This window comes from Tursiops truncatus, chromosome 16 (genome assembly GCF_011762595.2).
Source record: "Tursiops truncatus isolate mTurTru1 chromosome 16, mTurTru1.mat.Y, whole genome shotgun sequence".
Lineage (NCBI taxonomy): Eukaryota > Metazoa > Chordata > Mammalia > Artiodactyla > Delphinidae > Tursiops > Tursiops truncatus.
The window spans coordinates 13,566,070-13,590,505 of NC_047049.1; the positions used below are offsets into that span (position 1 = coordinate 13,566,070).

The following is a 24,436-nucleotide window of genomic DNA, read 5'->3' on the forward strand; positions in this document are numbered from 1 at the left end:
AATTTTGTAAACTATAAAATGCTATGTCTGGGAAAGAAATTATATTTAGGGATACCCATCCCATAACTTATGAGGGAAAGTCCAGCTTGAGTACAGGATTTTTGCATGTTTCCAGTAGCCTCAAGACCTCAAGAATCTAGGTTACATCTCAGTATACCATCTGAAATAACAATATCATGGTATTAGTATTTCTCTTCAGCTGCTATTCAGTGCTCTCATTGTGTGAGTTGATGCTTCCGCTTGCTGTGGAACATTGTCATGTTACACATCCATTATCTGAGCCTTTCACCAGAGTAATGACTTGCCTCTCATGTTAGAGATAAGCTTTGAGCTTCTCATGTTCTGGCCTTAACTTTGTTGCCATGTGGTTACTGGGTATTCCATGGCTCTGGGACTGGTTTCCAGGGAAATGATGAGGCACCAGTTGGCTGAACTGTAACAGCTCATGATATGGAGCTGATCTGCATGAGATTTCCATCATGTGTAAATATTTTGAATCTGTGTGCATACTGTAGGTTCAAGGAAAGTAGCTAAGGAAATATAAAACATTCTTAGGTGGACGTATCCAAGGTGTAGAAGGAAGACAAAGCATGGGGTTATGGGAATGACATTTGAAGATCAGATTATGGTTTTGTGCAGGAGTTTTTCTGTGCTTGAATGTAGCTGTGCTAGCAATGAACTATACAAAAGATTTAGTCTGAGAAGATCTGATTTCAAATATTATGATTCATTTTACTCAGAGAGTTTAATGAAAGGTAAGTATTGTTCTCTTATTTCCTGGAAGGAAGAAAAAAAAAATTGAAGTGTGTTAGAGCCCTTTGGAAAAAGCTGCAGCATACATAAATAATGGAACTTGGGCTTCCCTGGTGGCGCGGTGGTTGAGAGTCCGCCTGCCGATGCAGGGGACACGGGTTCGTGCCTCGGTCCGGGAAGATCCCACGTGCCGCGGAGCAGCTGGGCCCGTGAGCCATGGCCGCCGAGCCTGCGTGTCCGGAGCCTGTGCTCCGCAACGGGAGAGGCCACAACAGTGAGAGGCCCGCGTACCACAGAAAAAAAAAAGAACAAATGATTCAGTCTGCCATCCACTTGGTAGTGATTGGTGGAAACAATAGTACGGACATGTTAACCCAGAATGAGGAGAGAGAAGTTTGAGGAGGGAAAGCAAGAGCGGTGGCACTTACATTACTGGTAGCATAAGTATTTGCAACAGTGCTCAATGATTGTACAATGTCTAGGTTTGATCTACACAGTAGTGAGAAGAAAAGATAAAGCTAGATTAGAACTAGTATATCTCCCCTTTTCACGGTTTACAAATTCTCAGGTTTTCAACAGATAACTACACGACTTAGCTTAACCAGAGAAGTACCACTTTTGCATTCTGTTCTTTAGTGCATTCAGCAAACATCTGGTAAGCCAGACAGTGTGTAGATAGTGGGAATATAATGATGAAGAAAGCAAATATGATCCTTGCTGTGTTGGAGTGTACAGTATAGAGCTGTAGAAATCAGGTTTTTTTTCCTATTTTCATTTTGCCAAACTTTGAGTATTTGACAGTGCTTTTCTTTCTTTTTTAATTTTTTAATTTTATTTATTTTTTTTATACAGCAGGTTCTTATTAGTCATCAGTTTTATACACATAAGTGTGTACATGTCAATCCCAATCTCCCAGTTCATCCCACCACCACCCCCTCCCCCCCCACCGCTTTCCCCCCTTAGTGTCCATACATTTGTTCTGTATATCTGTGTCTCAGCTTCTTCCCTGCAAACCAGTTCATCTGTACCATTTTTCTAGGTTCCACATACATGCGTTAATATACGATATTTGTTTTTCTCTTTCTGACTTACTTCATTCTGTATGACAGTCTCTAGATACATCCATCTCAACAAATGACCCAATTTTGTTCCTTTTTATGGCTGAGTAATATTCCATTGTATATATGTACCACATCTTCTTTATCCACTCCTCTGTTGATGGGCATTTAGGTTGCTTCCATGACCTGGCTATTGTAAATAGTGCTGCAGTGAACATTTGGGTGCATGTGTCTTTTTGAATTACGGTTTTCTCAGGGTATATGCCCCGTTGTGGGATTGCTGGATCATATGGTAATTCTATTTTTAGTTTTTTAAGGAACCTACATACTGTTCTCCATAGTGGCTGTATCAATTTACATTCCCACTAACAGTGCAGGAGGGTTCCCTTTTCTCCACACACTCTCCAGCATTTGTTGTTTGTAGATTTTCTGATGATGCCCATTCTAACTGGTGTGAGGTGATACCTCATTGTAGTTTTGATTTGCATTTCTCTAATAATTAGTGGTGTTGAGCAGCTTTTCATGTGCTTCTTGGCCATCTGTATGTCTTCTTTGGAGAAATGTCTATTTAGGTCTTCTGCCCATTCTTGGATTGGGTTGTTTGTTTTTTTAATATTGAGCTGCATGAGCTATTTATATATTTTGGAGATTAATCCTTTGTCTGTTGATTCATTTGCAAATATTTTCTCCCATTCTGAGGGTTGTCTTTTCATCTTCTTTATGGTTTCCTTTGCTGTGCAAAAGGTTTGAAGTTTCATTAGGTCCCATTTGTTTATTTTTGTTTTTATTTCCATTACTCTAGGAGGTGGGTCAAAAAAGATCTTGCTGTGATTTATGGCAAAGAGTGTTCTTCCAATGTTTTCCTCTAAGACTTTTATAGTGTCTGGTCTTACAGTTAGATCTTTAATCCATTTTGAGTTTATTTTTGTGTATAGTGTTAGGGAGTGTCCTACTTTCATTCTTTTACATGTAGCTGTCCAGTTTTCCCAGCACCACTTATTGAAGAGACTGTCTTTTCTCCATTGTCTATCCTTGCCTCCTTTGTCATAGATCAGTTGACCATAGGTGCGTGGGTTTATCTCTGGGCTTTCTATCTTGTTCCATTGATCTATATTTCTGTTTTTGTGCCAGTACCATACTGTCTTGATTACTGTAGCTTTGTAGTATAATCTGAAGTCAGGGAGTCTGATTCCTCCAGCTCCATTTTTTTCCCTCAAGACTGCTTTGGCTATTCGGGGTCTTTTGTGTCTCCATACAAATTTTAAGATTTTTTGTTCTAGTTCCATAAAAAATGCCACTGGTAATTTGATAGGGATTGCATTGAATCTGTAGATTGCTTTGGGTAGTATAGTCATTTTCACAATATTGATTCTTCCAGCCCAAGAACATGGTAGATCTCTCCATCTGTTTGTACCATCTTTAATTTCTTTCATCAGTGTCTTACAGTTTTCTGCATATAGGTCTTTTGTCTCCCTAGGTAGGTTTATTCCTAGATATTTTATTCTTTTTGTTGCAGTGGTAAATGGGAGTGTTTCCTTAATTTCTCTTTCAGATTTTTCATCATTAGTGTATAGGAACGCAAGAGATTTCTGTGCATTAATTTTGTATCCTGCAACTTTACCAAATTCACTGATTAGCTCTTGTAGTTTTCTGGTGGCCTGTTTAGAATTCTGTATGTATAGCATCATGTCATTTGCAAACAGTGACAGTTTTACTTGTTCTTTTCCAATTTGTATTCCTTTTCTTTCTTTTTCTTCTCTGATTGCCGTGGCTAGGACTTCCAAAGCTATGTTGAATAATAGTGGTGAGAATGGACATCCTTGTCTCATTCCTGATCTTAGAGGAAATGCTTTCAGTTTTTCACCATTGAGAATGATGTTAGCTGTGGGTTTGTCGTATATGACCTTTATTATGTTGAGGTAGGTTCCCTCTATGCCCACTTTCTGGAGAGTTTTTATCATAAATGGGCGTTGAATTTTGTCAAAAGCTTTTTCTGCATCTATTGAGATGATCATATGGTTTTTATTTTTCAGTTTGTTAATATGGTGTATCACATTGATTGATTTGCATATATTGAAGAATCCTTGCATCCCTGGGATAAATCCCACTTGATCATGGTGTATGATCCTTTTAATGTGTTGTTGGATTCTGTTTGCTAGTATTTTGTTGAGGATTTTTGCGTCTATATTCATGAGTGTTATTGGTTTTTAATTTTCTTTTTTTGTAGTATTTCTGTCTAGTTTTGGTATCAGGATGATGACTCATAGAACGTGTTTGGGAGCATTCCTTCCTCTGCAATTTTTTTTTTTTTTTTTTTTTTTTTGCGGTACGCGGGCCTCTCACTGTCGTGGCCTCTCCCATTGCGGAGCACAGGCTCTGGACGCGCAGGCTCAGCGGCCATGGCTCACAGGCCCAGCCGCTCCACAGCACGTGGGATCTTCCCGGACCTGTGCACAAACCCGTATCCCCTGCATCGGCAGGCGGACTCTCAACCACTGCGCCACCAGGGAAGCCCTCTCTGCAATTTTTTGTAAGAGTTTGAGAAGGGTGGGTGTTAGCTCTTCTCTAAATGTTTGATAGAATTCCTCTGTGAAGCCATCTGGTCCTGGACTTTTGTTTGTTGCAAGATTTTTAATCACAGTTTCAATTTCATTACTTGTGATTGGTCTGTTCATATTTTCTGTTTCTTCCTGGTTCAGTCTTGGAAGGTTATACCTTTCTAAGAATTCGTCCATTTCTTCCAGGTTGTCCATTTTATTGGCATAGAGTTGCTTGTAGTAGTCTCTTAGGATGCTTTGCACATCTGCGGTGTCTGTTGTAACTTCTCCTTTTTCATTTCTAATTTTATTGATTTGAGTCCTCTTCCCTCTTTTTCTTGATGAGTCTGGCTAATGGGTTATCAATTTTGTTTATCTTTTCAAAGAACCAGCTTTTAGTTTTATTGATCTTTGCTATTGTTTTCTTTGTTTCTATTTCATTTATTTCTGCTCTGATCTTTATGATTTCTTTCCTTCTGCTAACTTTGGGTTTTGTTTGTTCTTCTTTCTCTAGTTCCTTTAGGTGTAAGGTTAGATTGTTTATTTGAGATTTTTGTTGTTTCTTGAGGTAGGCTTGTATAGCTATAAACTTCCCTCTTAGAACTGCTTTTGCTGCATCCCATAGGTTTTGGATCGTCGTGTTTTCATTGTCATTTGTGTCTAGGTACTTTTTGTTTTCCTCTTTGATTTCTTCAGTGATCTCTTGGTTATTTAGTAACGTATTGTTTAGCCTCTATGTGTTTGTGTTTTTTACGTTTTTTTCCCTGTAATTCATATTTCTAATCTCATAGCATTGTGGTCAGAAAATATACTTGATATGATTTCAGTTTTCTTAAATTTACTGAGGCTTGATTTGTGACCCAAGATGTGATCTATCCTGGAGAATGTTCTATGTGCACTTGAGAAGAAAGTGTAATCTGTTGTTTTTGGATGGAATGTCCTATAAATATCAATGAAATCTATTTGGTCTGTTGTGTCATTTAAAGCTTCTGTTTCCTTATTTATTTTCATTTTGGATGATCTGTCCAATGATGTAAGTGAGGTGTTAAAAGTCCCCCACTATTGTGTTAACTGTCGATTTCCTCTTTTATAGCTGTTAGCAGTTGCCTTATGTATTGAGGTGCTCCTATGTTGGGTGCATCTATATTTATAATTGTTATATCTTCTTCTTGGATTGATCCCTTGATCATTATGTAGTGTCCTTCCTTGTCTCTTGTAACATTCTTTATTTTAAAGTCTATTTTATCTGATATGAGTATTGCTACTCCAGCTTTCTTTTGATTTCTATTTGCATGGAATATCTTTTTCCATCCCCTCACTTTCAGTCTGTATGTGTCCCTAGGTCTGAGGTGGGTCTCTTGTAGACAGCATATAGATGGGTCTTGTTTTTGTATACATTCAGCAAACCTGTGTCTTTTGGTTGGAAAATTTAATCCATTCACGTTTAAGGTAATTATTTATATGTATGTTCCTATCACCATTTTCTTAATTGGTTTGGGTTTGTTTTTGTAGGTCCTTTTCTTCTCTTGTGTTTCCCACTTAGAGAAGTTCCTTTAGCATTTGTTGTAGAGCTGGTTTGGTCGTGCTGAAGTCTCTTAGCGTTTGCTTGTCTGTAAAGCTTTTGATTTCTCCATTGAATCTGAATGAGATGCTTGCCAGGTAGAGTAATCTTGGTTGTAGGTTCTTCCCTTTCATCACTTTAAGTATATCATGCCAGTCCCTTCTGGCTTGTAGAGTTTCTGCTGAGAAATCAGCTGTTAACCTTATGGGAGTTCCCTTGTATGTTATTTTTCATTTTTCCCTTGCTGCTTTCAATAATTTTTCTTTGTCTTTAATTTTTGCTAATTTGATTACTATGTGTCTTGGCGTGTGTCTCCTTGGGTTTATCCTGTATGGGACTCGCCGAGCTTCCTGGACTTGAGTGGCTATTTCCTTTCCCAGGTTAGGGAAGTTTTCAACTATAATCTCTTCAAATATTTTCTCTGGTCCTTTCTCTCTCTCTCTTCTGCTTCTGGGACCCCTATAATGCGAATGGCGTTTAATGTTGTCCCGGCGGTCTCTTAGGCTGTCTTCATTTCTTCATTCTTTTTTCTTTATTCTGTTCCGCAGCAGTGAATTCCACCATTCTGTCTTCCAGGTCACTTATCCGTTCTTCTGCCTCAGTTATTCTGCTGTTGATTCCTTCTAGTGTAGTTTTCATTTCAGTTATTGTATTGCTCATCTCTGTTTGTTCTTTAATTCTAGGTCTTCATTAAACATTTCTGGTATCTTCTCGATCTTGCCTCCATTCTTTTTCCGAGGTCCTGGATCATCTTCACTATCATATCATTATTCTGAATTCTTTTTCTGGAAGGTTGCCTATCTCTACTTCATTTAGTTGTTTTTCAGGGGTTTTATCTTGTTCCTTCATCTGGTACATAGCCCTCTGCCTTTTCATCTTGTCTGTGTTTCTGTGAATCTGGTTTTTGTTTCACAGGCTGCAGGATTGCAGTTCTTCTTGCTTCTGCTCAGAAATCAATTTTTGAAGTTAATTTAGTTTACCTTTTTAGTTACAAAAGGAAGATATATACCTTGTAAACATACAAACAATTCTCAAATGTGTAAATTAAAAATTGAACATTTCTTCCTTACTTCTGTTCACACTTGTCCAATTAAAAACCAAAACCAGTACTTCCCTGGTGGTGCAGTGGTTAAGAATCTGCCTGCCAATGCAGGGGACAGAGGTTTGAGCCCTGGTCTGGGAAGATCCCACATGCTGCGGAGCAACTAAGCCCGTGTGCCACAACTACTGAGCCCATGTGTCACAACTACTGAGCCCACGTGCCACAACTAACAAAGCCTCCACGCCTAGAGCCCGTGTTCTGCAACAAGAAGCCTCCGCAATGAGAAGCCTGCGCACCACAACGAAGAGTAGCCCCCACTTGCCACAGCTGGAGAAAGCCCGCGGGCAGCAACCAAGACCCAACGCAGCCATAAATAAATGAATAAAAAAATAAAAAATAAACCCTGAAATCAAAAACATGATCCCCCCACAAGGAACAAACAACTAGTTGTCTTCCTAGCTATATTAAGTTTTTGTATTTCCTCAACATAATTTCAATTTTTGATGACTTCCCTGTACTTTTTGAGTATATAATTTTTTCTATTTAGTGTAGTTTTTCTTTTCTCTGTTTAATGGTGTGGATACCTTTTTCAACATGTAGTCCCAATATACTGTGAAACTATTATGTAATTCGTGTTGTTTTCAGACAACTCAGATGATGATATTTTAATGTCATTTTGGAAAAAATGAATTATATATTAATAACACAGCATTTTCTTCTCATTCTTTGAAAAGATTTAGGAGAATTTCTCTGAAATTCTGATACCAATGATGTTATTTGTCTGGTAAGGGACCAACTTAATAACTCTAACCAACAAGTTCTTACCGTAGCTAAAAACCAAATTCATTAGTGTTTGGTAACTGAATTTTCTTTAAATACATCTTAGAAAAAGCATTATTTAGTGTTTTATTTTAGTATCTTAAAGTCTATAAAAGGTAGTCTAATGACTGATATTTTTCAAGTTACCATTATTATTGAAAGGAATTTCTTTTCTGTATGTTCTTTTCATCTTATATTGTAATTTAGGGATTGTTACAGGGTTTTGCAAAAGAAATTCATGTTGTTAGCATCCCTAAGACATATCTTTATTCTTTTCTCTCCAGAATAATAGAGTTAAGATAATTTATAATCATGTAAAGTTAAGCAAGTTTTCCTAGTGTTACACAGAAAAGGACATCTGTCCCTTTTCCCAAGAGAGAACCAGAGTACAGAGAAGCAGTGCAGGGAGAGTAATAAAGCACCCTTGGCATTGATGGTCACCTGTGCCCTGCATTGTCTTAGTGCTGAGCTCCCACCTCTGTCCTGGTCAACCTTGCTGACCGCTTCCTCTCTGTTTGCTCCTGGCCTCTGAGCTCTCTTGGCAAAAGGCCTCACTTGTTGGGAAGCCAGAGAATGTCACTTACGTCAGCTGCTTTTTGCTGGCCTTTCATGTTGACTCTGAGATATTTTCTAAGATACCAGCAAGGGACCCCAACCAGTTAAGTTTTAAGAGGGAAAAATGTATTAAAAATAATTTTTTTAAATAATAGTAACCTGAAATAAGTCATTTCAATTAAACCACTGATCTCAAGTTTAAGATACTATGATGTAATACTGATTACTCTTCCCTAGCGTGTGGACACCTCCCGTCTCACTTTTCTCCAGCCTGGCACTTGTGCGCGCGCACACATTCATTCATGCTCTATCTATACCTGTTCTTACAGAGAAATGAGGTGTTAGATGGAGGAAGAATGTAAATTTCACTTGAAAATGTTGTTGCTCTACTGTAAGATAAGCCTGATATCAGAATTTGAAAAACATTTCATGCTTGGAATCACCCATTGGCTGACTTGTGTAGGGTATTAAGGAAAAGAAATAATGGGTGAATAGAAAATAATTTTGCCTTCAATCATGTAAAGTTGTCAAGATTAAGTTAATAATATATGTAAATTGTTTTATAAAATGCTCAGTAAATATTAATATACCTTTTTCCTTCTCCTCTTTACCCTCTTACTGTTAACTACTTTCGTTACTGGGGAAAGACTAATTTAAGACAGAATCTTAGGTCTAGTAGATAGCAGAGGATGGAGATTAGCCAGATGGTTGAGAGCGTGGGCTTATAAATCAGACAGATCTGGGTTTAAATCCTGATTTTGCTACTCACTTGTGTCTTTGAGAAAGCTGCTTAACCCCTCGGGGCCTCAGTTACCTTATTAGTAAAAGTGGGGTAATAATAGTGTCTACTTGACAGTGGTGTTCTAAGGATTAGATGATAAAATGTATGTAAAATGATTGCCACTGTATCTATCCCATAGTGTTTAGTACATTTTAGCTTTTCATTGCAGATACGTTCGATTCATAGGATTGATGTAAGGATTAAAATAATGTGTATAAAATATTTAGTAGAGTACTTGGCTTAAGTTCTTGATAAATATTAGCTGCTACTGTTAGTATTAATGTACTTTAAAGCAATAATAAATTATTAAAAACTGCAGTGTAGGACTAAACTATTGTATATATACTGTGCTGAGGCAAGGGTAAAGGTTCTAAAGATTATATAAAAGTTATGAATGAAATCATAGCAATCATTACTTCTAAAATCATTATACTATAATTCAGAAATTGCCTTTAACTTTTTAATAAAAACTGCACATACTTTTCCTTTTGTTCCAGTTTCAGTTGAGGAGATGTGTGAAAATGATTGGTATATACATTTTTATAATTAACTTTTGCAGATGTTTATTGAACAAAACAAGCTAAAGAGACAAAGCCACCTTCTGCTACAGAACTCTGCTCCTGACCAGCAGCTTTTGAAAGCTTTAGATGAAAATGCAAAACTTATACAGCTCCTTGAAGAAGAGAGAATTGAGCATCAACAAAAGGTACCAGATTTTCTCCTGGAGTTTTAATACACACACATACTTAAATTGAGAAGAGTCAGTCCAGTAGCTCATAGTTCCATGTTTTGCCTAAGTGACTAAGTCTTTCCAGTCTTTTCACCTTTTAGAAAAAATAACTACCAAATGAATTTAATTTATAGTATCCAACTAAAATTTATGCACTGCTGTAAGCTTTATAATGATCTTTAAACTGTCCAAAGGGTCAGAAGAAGCGAGAGAAAGAGATACAACTCAAAAAGAGCTTGGATAATGCAGTTTGGAAATCTGCATTTCCAAGTTGAGTTGATTGTGTTTTGGGAGACTGCATACACTAGGAGAGTGTATTGTGTAGTGGTCTCAAAGAGCTTGTTGGAGGGCATAGGTTTTATTCAAAGAGGGAGGAAAAGTCCATGTTAGTAGTAATTATTTGCTTAGGGAAAATTTGTGATTTTGTAAACTTGCACAGATCTATGTTTAAAGACTTAAGTGGTTATTTCAATTTGTATGAGTAGAGCTATTCCAGCTGACACAGCCTACCTGTATGTGCTAGGCAGAAAGGATAGTCACCGTGGTGGGTGAGAAAGAGAGGCAGAGAGGAGGAGAGGCGAAGAGGTGGAACAAAGCCTTTCAAATTAAAGAAACCACTTGAGAAAAATTACATCAGTGTTTATACTACTTACAGTGTACCTAGTTTGTGAAGGTAAGGCTGTTAGCTGCCATTTGTTACCACCTGTCGAAGTCTCTTTCAGCAACAATATTGACATTTAATCCTTGGAAGTTCCTGGAGTTTTTAACGAAGTTGGTTGTGAGGTAGAGTTAATTTTTTTTTCTTCCATAAGAAATGTTGGCGTATAGGTAGAGAACCTCTAGATGAATACGTGGTAACTGTGCTTGCCCCTGGGAAAGAGGCCTGGGGAGTAGGATGGAAGGGAAATAATTTTTTTTGTCCCCATATGCAGGAATTACCTTTTTTTTTTTTTTGCGGTACGTGGGCCTCTCACTGTTGTGGCCTCTCCCGTTGGCGGAGCACAGGCTCCGGATGCACAGGCTCAGCGGCCATGGCTCACAGGCCCAGCCCCTCTGCGGCATGTGGGATCTTCCCGGACCGGGGCACGAACCCACGTCCCCTGCATCGGCAGGCGGACTGTCAACCACTGCGCCACCAGGGAAGCCCAGGAATTACCTTTTCAAATGAAGGGAATGAAAGAAGGTTTATTTTTATTTAGCTTATGTTAGAAATTTTGGTTCTGAAAAGTTCTACTACTGTAGTTAACTCATTTAGTATATAATGCGTGCAAGAACCCAGTAAATTGTATTGAGGATGGGACTAAATTGTTGTGTATGTTCCTTGTTGGGGTAGTGGGAAAGGTACTGAAGATTAGGTAAAAGTTACAAATGAACTTACAGCAGTCAGTACTTCTAAACGTATTATACTATACTATACAATTATTCTGGATAATCTTTCAGGTATGTGGTTGAAAATATTTCTTACCTGTCTATAAGTTCCCTTGCAGATTCAGCAATCTTTAAAACACAGCTGTGTTGTTTTTATGATTAAAATAAAATTTTAAAATACAGAAAAAGCTAAAGCAGAAAATTAAGATTAGTTAAAAATCCCATATTTTGGTGCATATCCAAAGTTTATGTAAATTGTAGTTTTATGAATATAGGTTAAACGGAATCATGCCAAGCATATGGTTCTATAACCTGATTTTTTTCATTTGGTAATATATATTTCCATGTCAGTGTATAGTGAGGTTATGTGATTTTTAAATGGTTGCATAGTATTTCATTTAACGAACATAACTATAATTTATTAAATCAGTAATACTGGTGGACATTTAGGTTATTTCCAAGTTTTCCCTGTTATAAAGAACATTCTAGTTAATGTATTTGAACACTTGTCTTACTATTTCACAAATTCTAAAAGTAGTATTACTGAATCAAGGGTCTTTTCTTCCTTATATTTTTTTAAGGTTTTTTATATTTGTTACCAAGTTGTCCCACCAAATTTTTAATATTACCTGAGTTTTTCTTTTGAAAATGGGCACAAAGGCGTTAATCTGTTTTAAATGAATTTGTTACTTAAATTAAATGAATATTTTACTTTTTCTAGTCACCTTTAAAAATTAAATTATCTGGGACATAAGTCTTCAATAAATTTATATTGAATTACATTGCTGATAGTGATCTTAAGTATTATCTGTATCCTAGGATTTGTGTGGTTTTTAAGATGAATTGTAATCTCTTTGCTATGAAGTGCAAAGTAAAAGGGAAACATTTATTTTTCCCCTTATTTTCCTTGACAGAGGAAAAACTGTCACCACATAAAAGTCTGTTTATAACTTATAGGTCAAAAAATTAGAAGAGCAGCTACAAAATGAAACTCTCCGCAAAGAGATGCACAACCTCAAACAGCAACTGGAGCTTCTAGAAGAAGATAAAAAAGAATTGGAATTGAAATATCAGAATTCTGAGGAGAAAGCTAGAAATTTAAAGCATTCCGGTAAAAGCACTGAGTAGCCTATTATGTCTTATTATTACTATGTGAATCTCTCATGACCAGTACATTTACTAAATGCTATAGAAAAATACCAAGATTTGTTTTAAATTTCTTCATTTCTGACTATTGTAATTCATTAGAACGGTCGCTGTAATCATGTGATTCACAAATATTTAGACTTCTGTTTTGGACTCACAGCCTTTATGAGCATCACATACAGAATTAAGAGACGGAGATATCATTAATATGGGGAGACCAAAACTTCAGCATTTCTCAGGGCTTCAGAGATGAGTGTTCGTTAAATACTTATTTTATTCATTTTAGGGTGCATTTTTAAAAAGAATTAAACTTTTTAGGTTTATACCACCTACATTTTCAATGTCTAATTATGCACATGAAATAATACTTTCAGTATCACACCTAACGATAAAATGGGCAACAATATATATATTAAATGGAAAAACTTTTAAAACACCAGGAGTTACTTAAACGATTTATTCATTCAGTTCTAGAAGGCTTAACAAGAATGTGTGAGTTGGATTACTACACAGGGATAAGTAATAAGTTTCTGTTGGAAAGTAGGTAATTTAAGGGGGCAGGTTGTTCCCTTTATAACAGCTTCAATATTCACTTCAGATATTTTTGGTTAATTTTATACTAGAATTTTGAAATCTGTACAGAAAAATCAAGTAGGCTTTTTCCTTTAAAAAATATTCAATGCTTTCTAATCCACAATGAAAGTGAATTACAATTTATTTTTTGAAATTGATCTAAAATTAAGAAGTAGTCCATTCTTTTTAGTTATTGTCTGCTGTGTGTGTACCCAGCCATACCCAGTATCCTAGGGTGCTATAAAAAATGTAGAAGAAAAGAAACCATGCCTTTTGTCCATGAGGATCTCAAACTCCCTTTAGAGAAACAGACACATGCATATGAAATAACTAGAGGATTCTTGGTGTCAGGGAGCCTGGCCCCCACTGCTTATTTAAGTGTTGACGGTAAAAACAAATGCACAAATCATTAGGGTAGTCAGTCATGGAAAGTAGAGTGACTGCGCAGAGGGAGAGCTATTCCTGAGTGCAGTACCTGTAGCCCATTAGAGCCCGATTAGAGGCATTCGCATCTGTGATATAAATTCAAATTGAGTTTCTTGAAGTCAGGAACTGTGTCATGAGCAGCACTGAGCATAGGCTCTTTCACATTGTTGGAGCTTAGTAAGAACTTGTTTCATTAATGGCTTGAATGAATAAATTATATTTCCAGAATGCTCTTCCAAAGAGCAAAAAGTTTCTGAGTTAAACACTTGAGAGTCTGAGTCTGGTTAAAATCAAGAACTCTAGGATTTGCAGTTTTTGAAGGAGATTAAGTGGAGGAGGAAAGTATGCTATTAAAATTCATTACTAAATGTCATCTTTAAAATTAATTCTTGGTCTGTATACTTTAAAAGTCAAGTATTAACAATTTCTTAGTGTTTGAGTAGTAAATTCTATTGTTAACAAATATTTCTTCAGCCTACTCTCAATCCTTACTTCCCACCCATCCAGCCATTGTCTTGATTTATTTTTTCTTTTCCATAGTTTGTATATATAGCAAAAAGATGGTAAATTTTTTGTAACATATATAAGGCCTCTCTTACTGATGATAAAAAGTTTAAAGAGTTCTGCAGTTTCATACTGAAATTTCTAACTTTGCTTTAATAAAAGAACTTGATTTTGAGAGTGGTTGTTTTTTCCTTTACATGTATATAAGGTGTTAAGTTGCTTATTTCAGCTCTTTTCTGAATGCTTGCTCTCTGTGCAGTCGATGAACTCCAGAAACGGGTGAACCAGTCTGAGAATTCGGTACCTCCCCCACCTCCTCCTCCACCACCGCTTCCTCCTCCCCCTCCAAATCCTATCCGGTAAGCACGTCCAGGAAGACTGCTTTGCATCAAATGTTAGTCCTTGTCAGAGAAACTGAAGTTTATGCTATTGGTACCCTTTTTAAGCAATACGGGCTTAGATGCATCATTTTGAGGGGCGTGGTGGTAAAAAGTATGAAAGATATCAGCAGGTGTTTCAGAGAATTTTCTGAAGGCCAGTATATCATTCCTTTCTTGTAACATATAAAGACATCTTGTGGCCTACAGTGTTCTTCTGTTGTAGGTGTTTAGATTTCATGTGGATGTTCCAAACCAAGGAGCTAGACATCTAAAAAAATTTTTTTGATACTTCAGTTTTAAAACTTCAGTCCATATCATTAGGATTTCCTTTAACTGGAAGATCAAGGAATTTTGAGCTTCTCCAGAACGTTTTCATGTTTTTCTCTCACTAACTTGAATTTGAAAAGCTATGCTTTGTTCAGTTATTTAAAAAATAAAAGTACTGAACTAACAGAAACCTAACAGATCTACTTTAAGCCACTGAAGTAGTTAAGGCAAAATAATTTTTACACGTGATCGATCCAAGAGTCAACTGAAAGAATTTCAGGTATTTTAAATTCTTTCTGTCCTGAGTAGCTAAATCTGTAAGAGGTATTCTGAATTTGACATTTATAATAGGAAATTCATCACTTTGATTTTTTTCTAAGGTCTAGAATTTTGAGCTTGATAAGAAAGGTCACTTCTGTCTGTGAGGAGGGATAACTATTAAAAAATGATTATAATCTTGCTGTTGGCCTTTAATTTTTAGTCTCTGAAACCTTGAGAGCCCTTAGAATTAAAAGTAAAGTATAACAAATAGAATATTTTCTCAAAAAGCATCCTACAGTCACACTGAGAAATGAAAGTAGGACTCAGACTATGTATATCTAAAGCATGAACTCTTATAAGGCCCATTAAAGAAAATTTTCATTGAATAACATGAATGATTTTTATTTTAAGATGAATTTAAGTAGTATAAAATATAATTTCTCAGTAGAAAGAGATTTTTATTTTTTGATAAGGAGTACTTTCTTGTCAAAAAAGTATGTTTGCATTTGTATTGAGTTTCAATGGACTTTGAATCCACTAATCAAGGTTTTCCAACTTTGTTCCTGAGCTGTTTGTTTTACCCTGAAGTAGATCATGGATAGAAGTGGAAGTGGAAGAAAAAGACTAGAGCCTGTGGCTTCTTTAAGTGGCTTTATTGCTTTCCCCTCCTCTTCCTGCTCATTTGACTTAGAGGACAGATGGGAGAGAGTTAAGAGAGGAAAAAGGCATATCTTGGTCATTTTGTAGTAATGGAGTGAAAGGACAGGTCCTGGCCAGGTGTGGCTCATGGGGAAAGGGTAGGGTATATTAGTGTGTTAGGGTTCTCCAGAGAAACAGAACCAATGGGGGTGGGTGGGTGGGTGTGTGTGTGTGTGTGTGTGTGTGGGTGTGTGTGTGTGTACATGTGTACATACACATCATATACATAAAAAGAGAATGTATTCTCAAGAATTGGTTCACATGACTATGGAGGCTGACAAGTCCCAGGAACTTCAGGGTGAGTCAGCAAGCTGGAGACCAAGGAGAGCCTGTGGCATTGTTTCAGTCTGAAGGTCAACAGGCCAGGAAGAGGCAGTGTTTCAGTTTGAGTCAAAAGCAGGACAGAGCAGATGTCCTAGTTTCAAGGCAGTCAGGCAGGAGGAATTTTCTTTTACTTGGGGGAGGGTCACCTTTTGTTGTATTCAGGCCTTCAACTGATTGAGGGAGGCCCATCCCACATTAGGGAGGACAGTCACTCAGGCTACCTGTTTAAATGTTAATCTCATCCAGAACCCTCAAAGAAATACCTAGAATAATGTTGGACCATTTATCTGAGTACCCCATGACCCAGTCAAGTTGACTCATAAATTTACCCTCACAGTGGGTGTGAAGAACACTTGAAGAATTTCAAGGTGAATATTTTCCACCTGGGGCAGTTTTAGCCAGAGGTTTGGATGATTGGTCCCAGATGTCTTGTCCTGGTCTTCTCATCTGTCCTGTGAAACTCACACTATCTATTGATATTTTCTCTTTAGTCTAAGCAACATCTTGACAGTTCTTTTTAATATTACAGATGATTTTCCTGTGGACACCGTATCAGTCTTCAACTTATACTTCAGAACATTTAAAGCTAGCACTTTCTCTTATCTACTTAGGTGGTTTGCAGTGTTGGACATATATTCTTAGTTCATTTATGTAAATACATACAACTGTTCTGAGCAGTACAAATAACTTCTTGCTTTGTAATCTTTGTGTACAATAATACACATTCTCAAAACTTCCCCTCAGAACCAGAGATGGGATCATTACAGAATGAGGAGAGGCCTCTGATTAGTGAGAGCCCTCCCCAAACCCCACCCTTCTATGGAATGTTAACAAGTAGACATTGAATATTCTGTCTTCAGTTGACAGAATGGAAAAAATAAAGTTTGCATCATTTAATTCCCTCACCTTATGGATTAAAATGTACTTGTTTTAAAGTTCTGTGCAAATTAGAAGTTTTGTGAAAATAATTTAATTACATTTTGGGCCACTATGAGCCCAAAGAAGACAAACTAGATGAAGTTAAAAGCTCAGTGACCGATTGTTTCCCAGTTGGTAAGTCCTGGAAACTTCACAGGGTAGAGTAGGATGTAGCACTTTCTTTATGCTATGCTTTGTGGGAGATTGTTCAGTATGTGTGAGAATTTTAAGAAAAGGCAGTTAGGGAGGGGGTTAATAATATAACCAAAGACAGAAGTAAGAAGTGAAAAAAAAACCTAAAAATGATAGTGGTTAAGGAACATCACGTTGTTCTGTCCTCAGAGCAAATAGTACTGTGTATCCAGTTGCCCCTTTTTCTGCAGGCAGCATTATGCCTCTCTTCCCAGTTTGTCTTCCTCAGGACTGTATTTTGTCAAATCCAGTTTACCACACTGAGGACATTCATAATGTAGTTGAAAGAATTTCAGAGTTCTTGATTCATTTTTTTTTTTTTTTGGTGGGGGTGATAATATATATGTAGAAGTGTACACAAACTTATGTACAGTTTAAAATAATATAAAATGAGTATCCACGTAATCACCATCAAAATCAAGAAATAGAACAATGCTAGTACCCTCAAGTCCTATCCTTTTATCCTTTTCTTAAAGAAAAGGGTTTTTTTGCCTATATACATATCCCTAAACTACTGTAAATACATATACGGTCTGTTGATGACTTTATATAATTGGAATTGTAGTGTATTCCTTTGTGTCTTTTTCTTTTCACTTTATATTATTTTGTAAGATTCATCCATATTATTTTATGTAGCCAAAGTTCATTCATATTCATTGATACGTAACCCACTTTATGAATGTCCCAAAATGTGTTTATCCATTGTAATACTGATAGACATTTGAGTCATTCCCAGTTCAGGGAAGTTATGGAAATTCTACATGAACATTCCTGTACATGCTTCCTGGTGCACAAGTGCTTGTATTTCTGTAATATATATGGAAGTTGAATCACTGGCTCATAGGATATGTCTATTTTCATGCTGAACAGTTTTCTAAAGTGGTGCTATCAATTTATACATCTTCAGTTTGAGAATTCCTGTTACTCCACAAACCTACCAACACTTGATATTATCAGACTTAAAATTTCTTGCCTATTTGATGAGTGTGTAGTAAAACCTCAATGTGGCTTTTATTTGTGATTTCCTAATAACTAAAGAAGTCAAGAACCTGTTTGTTTGTGTGCTGGAAATTTGGACATCCTTTTTTATGGGGTTTCTTGGTTTTGTCCTTTTTTTCTGTTGGGTGTGTGCTTTTTCTCATTGATTTGTAGAGTTTCTTTTTATTCCTTATGATGTCTTTTAATATATGGAGGTTTTAAATTTTCATGTCAAATTTATCATGATTTGGATTTTACACAGATTTTTGAAACATGGACCAGAGAGACAGTGGTCTGAATATATGTTATCCCTGAAGTATCTGGTCTATGTTGTGCAGATTCAGATGTTTTTATGCCCATATTTCGCAAATAGATATTTACCAAAACATCCCCTAATTCTTTTGTCCTTCCCTCTCCCTCAAATGTATTACATAGATAGCTGTTTCTGAATTTTAAATATGGATATTGAAAGGTTTTCAATATCTATTTTACTTTGCAGATGTCTCTGCATAAAATTAGTAATAGTGTTAGCAGCCCCCTTCTCCCAGTAACTAGTTTGGTTTTTACACAGTAAAGGGATGAGACATCTTTCTCTTTCTTAAAAATTTAACAGTTTATTAAAGTGGAAAGTAGGCTACTTAAATTCTAGTTCTATATTCATGCACTTAGAGAAGAGTTGGATTTTAACTGATTACTTAGAGTCTATACATTTTATTTCTTGGATCATAAGGCATCCACTAATCCTGTTGATCTTTTTCTTTCTCCTAAAGATCCCTCATGTCCATGATCCGGAAGCGATCCCACCCCAGTGGCAGTGGTGCTAAGAAAGAAAAGGCAGCTCAACCAGAAACAGGTAATTCTCACCCCACCCCTTTGGTTAACTTTTTGTTGGTGGTGTACAGTTTTTCAACAGTAGACATACTTGTTAGCTCTTTGACTATGAACAGATTGTTGGGGAGAAATGTGAACTTAACAGCTAGAAGCATGAACCAAAGAACAGTCATTGTCTTCACGTAGCTTACTGTCTAGAGCGGGTAAACATTCACACATATCACTGTAATGCGAGGGATGCTGGGAAATGTGTTTTCATTAAGGGGTGAGGTACTTTGGGGTGTAAAAGAAAGAGAGGAAGTAATTCCAAATGAGGATTTGGGGAAAGGTCTTAAAAAATATATATATATATAGGCTGTATTTTCTGTGCTATACAGTCACCACTCCTTATGTTTATTTTTTTAAATTAGTTAATTAATGAATTTTTGGCTGTGTTGGGTCTTCGTTGCTGTGCGCAGGCTTTCTCTAGTTGAGGTGAGCAGGGGCTACTCTTCGTTGTGGTACACAAGCTTCTCATTGCAATGACTTCTTCTGTTGCGAAGCACGGGCTCTAGGTGCTCAGGCTTCAGTAGTTGTGGCACGTGGGCTCAGTAGTTGCAGCACGTGGGCTCAGTAATTGCGGCTCCTGGGCTCTAGAGCACAGACTCAGCAGTTGTGGCGCATGGGCTTAGTTGCTCCTCGGCATATGGGATCTTCCCGGATGAGGGATCGAATCCGTGAACCCTGCACTGGCAGGTGGGCTCTTAACCACCGCGCCACCAGGGAAGTCCTGGGGAAAGGCTTTTTAGAGTTGATAGCAATGAGCTGAGACTTTGTCAAGCACTTTCTGTGTTCTCTCCAGTGCTTTGTACTGGAGATACAAGACATAAAGTCACATTTGAGTGGGGCAGATAGGAAGTAAACACGTAATTACCAGTGCAATATATAATTATTTAAATACATTTTTTTGATCAGTACTGTGGAGGAGTGGTTATCAGTACTGATCTAAGAGATTATGGAGGTGGACTACTGATGTCAGCAAGTGAAATTTAAGCTGAGTAGTTGTGGATTTCGAAGGTCAGGGTATATATGGTAAAATAGATCACATAGAGGGGCAACAATTCAAAGGTCCAGAGTGGGGAAGGAGCTTGGCATATTAGGAAACTGAAAGAAAGTTGATATTACTAGAACATGGGGTGCAAGAGAGGAAGTCTACTAGGTAGACAGGAGCCAGATTCTAGAGGCAGTGGTCAAGATTTTGATATTTATCCTAAGGGCAGTAGAAGTTTAAGTAGGAGTGTAACATGATGAGATTTGTCCTTTGTAAAAAATTACACTGGCTGCAGTGAGAGAACAGAGAACAGACTGTACAGGAATGAGAGTGGATGAGGGAAGACTGTTGCACTCATTCAGGTGAATGTTGATGGGGCTGAGATGCGGGTGGTAGTAGTAGAGAGAGAAAGAAATGGATAAATTCAGGGGCTGTTTAGGGAGGTAAAATTCACAGGACCCTGTGATTCTTTGGAGAGGGAGAAGCTGAGGATAATAGGAAGAGATGGGGATGGAGAGAGAAGAGGTTTGCTGCTGAGCAGAGGCCCCAGGTGGGTAGGTGCAGAGTCAGTGCACAGAGCTGTGGGCAGTTTGATGTGGACCCACACTGAGAGCAGAAACTTGAAATGCTGGCCCCAGATCTTGGGCCTTTATGCCTGAGGACCATAGAACCCAAATTAAACTCAGCAGTGTTTGTTCAACCTGTTTTACTTATGGAGCATGGTAGGTTAGCCTGGTTCAAGCCCAAATGGGTGCAAACTTCTTGGCCCCCTTTTCCTGCCTCCGGGTCTCCTTGCCCCGCCCCAGCCATTTTCGTACCTCTGCAGTGCCGTGTTCTCAGACGCCAGGTCTCATTATGTTGTCCTACATCTTATCCCATTTCTGTGCTTCTCCCTGCCTCAGAATAGAATCTCAAACCCTGTCTGCTTAGAGGTGGTTCTCTGCCTTTACTCTAGCCTCATTTCTCATTACATCTGTTTCACCTTATGGCTGGCCCCTTACGTCTAAGCCTTCTGTGCATTTGTTCCTGTCTTTCCTCATTCCAGAATTGCCCTCCTGCCCGTCCTCTAGCAAGGTACTGTTCTGATTCCATGTCTCCCATTCAGGTTTCAGCATATTGTCTGGTGTGTTCCCAGTCTCTTCCTCCTCTTCCTTTATTTATGAGTATTAATAATCCAGAATGAATGGCTCATTACTGTGTGTTGCTATAGCAGTTTACTTCAAATTTTGTTACTGTGAGGATTTAATGTCCCACCCCCCAGCCTCTGCTCTGGTATTGGGGTTATTTCCACATCTCTCCTCCAAACAGATTGCAGGCTCTGTGAGGGTTTACTTCTCTCTGCAGCCTCCCACAGCTTTCATGCATATTGAATGAATCAAAGTTTAGACTTGGTCTTTTCTTCTTAGCAAGAACCTTGCAGCACCATTACAAACGAAAGCTGTTTGATTTTATCATCTGTATGAACTGACTTTCTGCCCCTGCCTCCTACAGCCCCTTGTAATGCAGCTAAAAGGCAAATTCTGCTTTGCAAGGCATCGCAGGATTTCGAAGTCCTGCCTTTGGTGATTTGCAGGGCAGCCCTGCTCTTGGGTTACTGGCTGTTAAGCCTCCCCTGACACTGTAATTAAGATTAAAATTTTGTTTGTTTCGGTCTTGTTTTGGGAAAACTGGTTAAGTCTTAGAGGGACAAGAAGGCAGTCAGAATAAAATAAATTCCCCTTCTCAGTAAATTACATTATTAGCTTATCAACCTCAACAGCACCCTTAAATTTAAAAAGATGTGTTCTAGAACTTATTAACTCCCAGTATTAGAAACCATGCAGTTTTCCTTATGAAAATGATATTTCATTTACAATTCATGAAATGTGGCAGCATTTTCCCCCTCATCCTTGAGCTATTGAATTGTTACTTTGGGAATCTAAGTAGTTACAGACACAGAAGTTGATCAGGAGATTTTTAAACTGGGGCCGCCCTAAAATCATACTGCCTTAAATGATAGGTACCATAGCCGTACTTTGCTCTGTCTGGCAAGGTAGTTTATAGTGTTTTGTTAATCATTCACACTAAAAAATAGTTGTTGAGTGGATCAACAGCGATTAAAGACATGATGAATGAATGTAGAGCATCAATATTGGGGTCATCTGAGACACTTTGGAGTTTGCATTTATAACATGGGAACCAGTCTTGCTATCACAGTGTTTTCTTATATTAGCATCGTATGATGGCTTTTGCTATACAGTTGGTATGTTTTTCAGAGCTTATGAATGGAGAAACTTTTATTGTTGGGTTATGACTCTTAAAAAGCTTGATTGTAGGGAAGGTCTGTGAAATATTTTAGAAGTAGTTTTAAGATCTAAACACAAGAAATCATTACATACTTTGCAGTTAATAACTCTAATTTTGATAAGAATGCATTTATTGGACAAGTTCTGAGATTTGAGAGGTATGCCTGCTGTTTATCATATATTTAGGTCATTAATTTGTTGATATTTTCTTACCTCAGTTTGCTAATCTGTAGAATGGGAATAATAGTTCCTATTTCATAGAGTTGTTTTGAGAATTATGAGTCTCACAACATGTAAAGCATTTAGAGTAGTGCCCATGACATAGAAAATATTCAAAATGTTACCTAAAAGAAAAAAAAAAAAAGGCATGGTACCAGTCACCCTGAAGGGCAGAAGTCCTCATTCAGCAGGCTCTTGTGATCATTGTAGTTAAGGAAATTTTCTTAACTTTATGACTGTAGGTCAAATCCAAACTTATTCAACTATGATATGTTCTTTAGAAATTTTGTGCATCACAGTGCCATAAGATTTTCTTTAATGCCTTTTAAAAAATGTTATTGAAAGAGAAAAGTAAACCTGTGACATTTAAAAATTCATTTTAGTTTCCTCTAGGTAATACCAAAAGGTTTTATTGAGCAATAAGGTGATGGTTTTGTCTGTGGGTCTTTTTTTTTTTTTTGAGGAACTAACTTATTTTTCAAGTGGGTCTTAAAATTTAAGCCTCAATTAATTACATGTAGCTTTCTGATCCAAGACTGACCTGGAAGCACTAACTCAAAGAACATTTGATTTTATTTTCCTGTGGCAGTTCAATAACATTAGACCCCTTGTCTTCCTTTGTCCCTCTTCTTTAATCTCCAGTATCCTGCATATTTCTGTTGTCCCCCCTGATTACATGCTTTTGTGAAACAATTACCAACTGCGTGATTGCAGAAAAGAATCACAAAACATACCATGAGCTCTCTGTAGGTGATTCTTGCAGATTTGTTAGAACTGCTTAATAGTTCAGAAGTTCGTATAGATTGCATTTTGCTAGTTCAAAAACAGGGTCGGTGAGAGAGAAAGCTTGTGTAGCTAACCTAGCCATTGCCCTTGTGTTGTGCCTGAGTAGGGAATCTGATAAGAGTGATTTCTTTTCCTTAAGACCAATTAAGCCTTTACGTTTGAAAAAGACTGAGAAAATTTTATGAGCCTGGTTTATAATCTGTACACAATACAGATAGTGGCACTTCTCTGAATTATCACTGTGATTCTGGCAAGCAAAAATAAGAAACTACTTTAAATTCCTGTTGTGTTAGATGCTGCAGCAGACTTGAATGGTGTTGACCATAATTCTCCATCTGTCTGCCTTAATTAGTTTTTGTTTTGTGCATTTAATTGAGTTTTAGTCGTTCCTTACAGAGTGCTAATCTGTTTGTAGGCGATGTTCCTGTTGCCATGCAGCTCTTCCCAAGCCTTACTCAAAATGGCAGCCTTTCTGAAAATCGAATGGGTTTTGAAGATTTTTTTAAATTCCCTGGAATAAATTCCATACCCATACCAGGTGCTTGAATGACAGATCTGTGTCTTATTTCCTCTGATTTTGAAAACGGTCAGCAAAAGTACCATGTAGTGCATAATAGGTATTCAGATATTGAATAAGTGAGTCGGTGAATGAATGAATGAGTGAATCTCTGTTCATAGTAATTTTTTTGTCTGTCCCCTTGTTGAACATGTTTCTGAGCCATCAGCAGAGGTTGCCTTAGAAAATACTGCTTAAGGGCACATAATTGATCAACCCACAGCTTTGCTGTCTTTTCGTTTATTGGTGGATGAGTTCTGACCTTGGTGCCATGTCTCCCATGTTGCCTCACAAAAGATACTCTTTTGACTTCTGGAACTGAAAAATGCTGTTTGGATATTGAGAAATTTGAATTCCCAGCATTTCAGTGGCTTCTGAGGATGACAACACTATTTGAAATCAGGACTGTATTAGAAAACCTAGGTTATATGATGAATATAGCAGTGATCCCATCACTGTGATGTTGCAGAGTGGAGGATAATGGAGCCTCTGGATTCTCTAAGTTGCTCCCCTCAGCATGTATAAGAGGAATAGCTAACCAGGTGAAGTCTGCCATATTGCAGTAAAGTGAAGTCTGCCATATTGCAGTAAAAGAAGCCATGATTTCGGCCTCCTTAGCGCAAAGCCTGACACGACTGTGAATTAGCTGGGGGATATAGTTGTGATTGCCTCCATTTAGAAGCCATTCTTTTGAGGTTTAATTGTTTCTGCTCAAATAGTAAAACTATTGATAGCCATTTAAAGCTCGAACTTTAACAAGTCAGTCAGTAGGTAGATGCTTGCTGAATGCCTACCATATGCCTGCCCCACAACGTGGAGTCTGTTGGAGGGTCTTTATGAGATATTTAAACTTGAAT

General features: G+C 37.5%; 1 protein-coding gene across 7 annotated transcripts in view; it reads left to right on the plus strand.

The window, feature by feature from the left end:
* SHTN1 (shootin 1) overlaps positions 1–24,436 on the plus strand; it is a 103,223-nt gene that overhangs the window by 46,061 nt on the left and 32,726 nt on the right. For all 7 annotated transcript variants that reach the window (XR_012326885.1, XM_019940063.3, XM_073793918.1 and 4 more), the window contains 4 exons: positions 9,666–9,812; positions 12,162–12,315; positions 14,113–14,212; positions 18,643–18,725. Coding sequence is in view for 6 of the 7 variants with exons in the window: in XM_019940063.3 (XP_019795622.1) it covers positions 9,666–9,812; positions 12,162–12,315; positions 14,113–14,212; positions 18,643–18,725 (484 nt within the window). In the remaining variant the exon portion in view is untranslated. The remainder of the gene's footprint in view (positions 1–9,665; positions 9,813–12,161; positions 12,316–14,112; positions 14,213–18,642; positions 18,726–24,436) is intronic.